The 6,106-nt window shown below is 47.7% G+C and overlaps 1 protein-coding gene across 2 annotated transcripts; it reads right to left on the bottom strand.

Moving 5' to 3' along the window:
• Positions 1 to 1,737: 1,737 nt before the first annotated feature.
• Fgfbp1 (fibroblast growth factor binding protein 1) lies at positions 1,738 to 2,484 on the bottom strand. Of its 2 annotated transcripts, XM_038340446.1 has the most exons (2): positions 1,951 to 2,484; positions 1,738 to 1,917 (listed from the first exon to the last, which is right to left on the bottom strand). In XM_038340446.1, the coding sequence occupies exons 1-2, from the start codon at positions 2,482 to 2,484 to the stop codon at positions 1,738 to 1,740; spliced, it is 714 nt and encodes a 237-aa protein (XP_038196374.1). The 2 variants fall into 2 exon arrangements, with proteins under 2 accessions (XP_038196374.1, XP_038196302.1); XM_038340374.1 differs by having other exon boundaries at positions 1,738 to 2,484.
• Positions 2,485 to 6,106: the final 3,622 nt, after the last annotated feature.

Raw genomic sequence — 6,106 nt, 5'->3', positions numbered from 1 at the left:
GACGCCTCCTGCATCCTTCGACACATGTTCTGGGAGGGCGATGATACCTGAAGACTGTTGGCAGCAGGCCAACAGACTCCTCTCTGCCAGCATCAGAAATGCTAAGGGCGGGGCTTTTTTTTTTTTTTTAACCAACTTTGTCCCTTTCCTTTCCCCATTGGGTGAGATGTAACAAGGCATGGGAAGTCCTCTCTCCTCAACTCTGGACTCAAAAATAACTTCACCTTTCTCCTACTAAATGTACGCAACTAAGAGCAGCCTTGACTACATGTGTCATCCAGCCACCTGATCCCTCCCAGCTTCTGGGACTTCCGCATAGCTTTGCGCTAACACATGCTGTCACATCGAATGTGTCTTACTGGACTTCATTTCATTTTTTTAAAAGCATTAATATGATTTTATTATTTTGTATGTATGAGTGTTAATATGTGTCTTACTGGACTTCATTCTTTTTTAAAGCATTAATATGATTTTATTATTTTGTATGTATGAGTGTTTTACCTCCATTATTTGTCTATGTATCAGGAAAGGGTGTTGGATCCCTGGGGACTGGAGTTACAGATGGTTGTGAATTGCCCTCTGGATGAGCTGCCAGTGGTCTGAAATACGAATCCATGGCTCCAGTCCCTCCATCTCATTATTAAATATGCGCTCCAGAGTGGCGCTCTACCATTGGTGCCCTGGGAAGCTCAGCCCACATCTCCCACCACTGCGTCTCCGGTTTCCCACGCAGCACATACCTCCTTCTGTTACAGCCCTTACCACAGAGCACTGCTGACCGTCAGACCTCTGTCCCTAGTGAGCTCTGTAAGGATGGCTCTACAAATGGTGAATGGACGTGGGGCAGTTCTGACGTGAGTCCTCACGCTTACGCTCGCTTTTGGTGGCTGTAAGGCCTGGGTCCCGAGGCCAGTGAGATGGGCCCAGGGAGTAAAACAGCTGGGTTCACAGAGCTGATGGCCCATGTTCCACTCCTGGGACCTGTGCAAAGATGAAAGCAACCCTACAAAGGTGTCCTCTGGCATTCACATGCACACCATGACATGTGTGTACACTTACACACACAATAATGATAATAACAAAATTAATTTAAAGTATTCCTGGCTCCAAAAACGACGACCTCCTCTCTCACCATGTGCGATACCTTGACATGTCAGTACATGACACCATGCACAGAGGATCCCACTTGAAAACAGATCTTGGTGGTTATATTTCAACAAACACCAAACAATACAGGGCATTGGGTACAAAGAAAATGGGATGAATTGTCTGGGGGGAGAACTTTGGACCAACGGACCCTAAAGTCAACCTTCCATCTACTCACATCTGGAGACGTGTTGACAATGAGCCACAAGTTCTTTCAGAACAAGAGGCCTAGAAAGGAAACAGTGGTCGGTGGTGTTTCTGACAATGCCCAGAACTTTATTATCCTGATAAACACAGCCAACAATTCCTTGCGTGGAAATCCTCACTAGGACTTCTCCACTCCTTATATGCACCTAGATTGGCAGTCCATAGACGAACACACTGAGGTAAAGAGTCTGAAAAGGACATCCAAGGATGTGGGGGAAAAAAAGCAAATCCTAAAACACAAAAACAAAGTTTACAAAAACTGTTTAAATACTTCACTGCGGTCCGGTAACATAAAAGTTTGTATCTTGTGGGGAACCCGGGGAGCTTTGCAGCGGACACTGGGACCCTGGCACCTCACATCTGAGGCTGCTCCCTCTGGCTTCACTAGCACGATGTGGCCTGTAACATGTTGAGGAAGAAGGTGCAGATGGAGCGCCAAGACTCCCCACAGAATTCCAGGGCGACCTTCTTCTGGTTAAGCACATCTGGGTCCTCCAGGCACTCCGGATCTTTGATGGCCACCGTCTGGGTCACAGCTGAACTGGGCACGAGGTCCTCTTGGACCTTGTTTGGCCCCATGGAGGAAACGTCTTGAACCTTGTTGTGTTCCCTTGGGGATACCTCTGCTTTCTCCTTCCTGGGCTTCATGTTCCCGGGTGCACTGGGGTTTACCAGTTTGAGGTTAGACTCTGGAAACTTCTTTCTGCACACTCTGGTCTTCAGGACGCTCTTGGCGTTCCCACAGATATTCTTCTGTTTGCGCAGGGTGCGGGCAATCTGCTTCCAGTAGATCTGGTCTTTGTCATGTTCAAGGCAGCCGGCTGGATCACCCGCAAAAACACAAGAAAACTCTCGATCTTCTTGAGTGCACTGGACCTTCAGGCTGATGCCCAGCTCCTCCTCAGTTACAGCCCACTTGCAGGTGGCTTGGTCTTTGGTGAGGAACTTGCCGTGGGTCATGGATTTGGATGTCCTGCTTCTCTGTTTTTCCTGGGCCTTGCCTGAGGGGGCAGATGGACCCTCCTCTGTTGTGTTGTCTGGTGCATTCTTGGCTCCCTTTTTGACCCTTTCTGAGAGCACCTGAGCAGCCAGGAGAAGGAAGGAGAGCAGGAGGAGGCTGTGGATTCTCATGGCTTCAACTGGGTGGACACCTGTTTGACAAAGGTGGGAGAATGAGTGGCAGCAGCCAATGGGGCAGGACTGTGGACTGCCTCCCTCAACACAGGTTTGCCCGCTTTGAGAGGTCTGCCAAGCAACCTGACTGGTCTCATTTTCACTTCCAATAAAGTTACAACTCACCCATGACCCGCCTCCATTCACTCAGCTACTCCCTCATTTTCTCACAGCCCTTCCTCTACCCACACAACAAACGCTGAAGACCTACAATATAACAAAGCACTGAACAAAGCCATGGGTACCTTAAAGAGTTGACAAGATACAATCCCTGCCTCTGGAGAGGGCAGAGGGGAAGGGAGAGGAATGGAGAGGAGCAGAGAAAAGTGTATAGCTCAATAAAATCAATAAAAGAAATTAAAAAAATACAATTGGAGGAATTTAAATGGCATCAACTAGGGACTTTCTCCCTTCTCAGTCCTGTTTAATCTTGAAAAAGCCACTCTTCCCCTCTAGAACTTGTTGAATGAAATAATCACTGACCCCTTTTCTAGCTCCAGAGAGAGCTGGGTTTCTTCCCCAGAATCTGCTTTGGCACCAACGATCACCAGTTGTAGGAGCCATAGAAGTGTCATGAAAAGATGTTGACTCAGAGTTGAATGTGCCCAGGGTTGACACACCAGGCTGGGTGTAGCTGTGAGGCTAGAGGGGAAATTCATGAGGAAGAGCCCAGAAAGGCAAGAAGGTCGGGGAGGCCATTGAGCTTGATGGGGCCAAGGGCAAAAGGGTGGAGAGGAATGAGCTTCAGATTGTAGAGACTGCAAGGCTGAAGGCGAGGCGCATGCCTGAGTTCAGCGGCACAGTGCTAGCCATTTAGGAAATAGTTACTGAATGCTTTTTTTAGAAACAAACTTAAAATGATTTCCTATGGTACACTAAGTAACACCGTAAGAAAACTGTAGGTAAAGGCAGAAGAGAAGCCCGCGTTTACGCGCCATCTACTAGGTGTTAAGCAGTGCCCGACATTTGATTCTCCCGCCTCTTACACATCCATAGGAGTCTTGCACAGAGCTGTTAAGGTAACACCCCAGGTAACTACTGGGACAATTAAGGCTCAGACTGATGAGCAAGTTGCCCAGGGCTCCTTCATAGGCAGATATGGGTGGAGGGGGAGCCAGAGTTTATCTCTCTAGCAGTTCTTACGTCTCACTTCTTGCTTTTCACCTTTATTCTGCTCTTCAGAAAATATTAATAAGAAACAATAAAACAAGGAACTGTGCAAAGTTTGGTATGGAACCAAAGTTTTGGTATGGACCACACCATTCCTATTATCTGTGCTTTATTAAAAAATATGAGAGGAGAGAGAGAGAGAGAGAGAAAGAGAGAGAGAGAGAGAGAGAGAAAGAGAGAGAGAGAGAGAGAGAGAGAGAGAGAGAGAGAGAGAGAGAGAGAGAGAGAGAGAGAGAAGAGGAGAGGATTTTTCTGAAAAGTAGGAAAAGTCCAGGAAATGGCTATGAACGCACTTCTGCCCAGGTCTCTGCCCACCTATAGTACTGGAAAAGGAAAAGGCCCTCAGAAGAGTTTGGACTGGAGCAATGAGGAGCTAGGCAGGAGGCAAGATAAGCCAGGGAGACACCTGGGTCTCGGAGGAGCGTTGGGATGCAGCTCTCCTGGCTCCACGGTGCTATCCAGATCCAGGGAGGTCCAGCAGCTGAGAAGCAGGGTGGGTAAAGCAACTTTTAAGAAGGGGGCTGTCAAGATCGCTCCGCAGAGGCACTTGCCATGCAAAACTGATGACCAGAGTTCAAAGGAACCTGAGTTCAATGCCCAGAGCTCATGTAAAGGTGTAAGGAGAGAACCAGTTCCTACAAGTACAAGCTATCCTCTGCTCTCAGTATTTAAGTCCCCACCCCTGCAATCATACACACAATAACAACAGCAACTATATATATTATATATATAATATATATAAAATATATGTTTGCATACACACACACACACACACATATATATATATATATATATATATATATATATATATTAAGGAAATATTTAAGAGACCCAGGCTTACCTTTCTGTGAGCATGCAGGCCCAGGTGTGCCAGGGAGTGAAGGTTTCCAGTTCTCACAGCCGGGGAGCAGACCTGACTATTTATACAGGAGCCCAAGCCGCCTGAGTTTTTACAACTCACATACTTGTGGAGCTTTATTTCTGCTCCTCCCAGCCACGCCCCTCGGAGTGAGCCAGTTCCTGGAGGGAAGTGGGTTCCTGGGAGTGAGCCAGTTCCTGGGTGGAATCCAGGGAGCCGGGGTTTGCATTTACCATGAGCCTCTGCCTTGGAAGTCCTTCCTTTCCCTCCTGGTGGTGGCCATGGTCAAAGTGTAGATGGAGACGAGGTGAGGATTCCAGCAATGGCATCTATGCGCACAGTAAAAGGACCATGCCATTTAATTTTAGCTGCCAAACCCTGAGCCCGTTTCCTCTAGAGCACTGCCATATTCCCCATCTCTAGCAGCTCTTCCCGTTTTGTAGATGGAGAAATTGGCACTTGACAATAGTGAACGGGTCTGGGTTCCCAGAGCTGGCAAGAGTAGATCTCAAATTGAAAGCCAGGACTGCCAACATCTGTAATCTGACCTCCTCCCACCTGGCTGGCTCAGGGAACGTCTGGAGAATGAGTGACTGCAGTTGCTGAAAACTGTTTCTGAGTTCCTGTTCGCTTGGAGCCAGGTGGATTTACTGTGTGGGCAGATGAATCTGTGAGCCCCAGGGGCTGGCGAAGAGATAACTCGCCACGATGGAATTTCATTTGAAAGTATTTGCCTTCAGGTCATCAGGGAGCTCCCATACGCCATCCTGTCACAGGAAGGGTTTCACTCCAGATATAACTCGATAGGGAATCTTGGCCACAGCAGGCCCTGAACTAACGCTGTGACACTCTGCACTCTCCGGTCTTCTTCTTCAGCCCCCACTTGCCCACGTCATGTACAACAACAGAATCTCACTGCAGGCCGCCCACTGGAGTCTTTCCTGGAGCTGAGCTCTTTAGGTTTGGCCTCCTAGGGAGATCTTAAACTTGTTTCCTTTGGAAACAGGCTTTTGTATTATTGCACAGTAGGTGTTTTGAGATTGTCCCTCCTTTTAGAATGTGGTGTTTCTAATTAAATTGGAATTCTAATTTTATTTTTAATTCTAATTCTAATTTTATCAAAGAGTTTAGATAACAAGTGCAGTTGGACTTTTGGCAAAGCTGAGCAATGGACACAATGTGTGTTAGGATGAACTGGTAGACGCCCTCCAGCGAGGCTGCTGACTGACTGCCTCTTTCATCCCGGCTCGGATAGCTCCTTGGCCTACAGTGCTTGCCCGGCTGCTGTGGCCACCAGAGAGTGTATGAGTGGGCATGTTTGGGCTCTGAGGTGAGCTTTAGCTAAGGGCAAGCCTATCAAACCAGGTTCACCAAAACCCAACCCCCTTCTTCAGAAGTGACCTCATAAACAGAAGAGGAAAATGCTATGTAGCACAATTAGTAAAAACCCAGAGACAGATATTGGGGTTCAACCCGAAGGTCAGAAAAGTGAAGCAGCCAGCCACGGGCTCTTAACCTCTACCTCAGTTTGAAATGGTGATACTGACTCCA

The sequence above is a fragment of the Arvicola amphibius genome, chromosome 1 (assembly GCF_903992535.2).
Source record: "Arvicola amphibius chromosome 1, mArvAmp1.2, whole genome shotgun sequence".
In the NCBI taxonomy this organism is placed as follows: domain Eukaryota; kingdom Metazoa; phylum Chordata; class Mammalia; order Rodentia; family Cricetidae; genus Arvicola; species Arvicola amphibius.
Note: the sequence above shows the minus strand (reverse complement) of the source record. Positions and strands in the feature narration are given on the sequence as shown.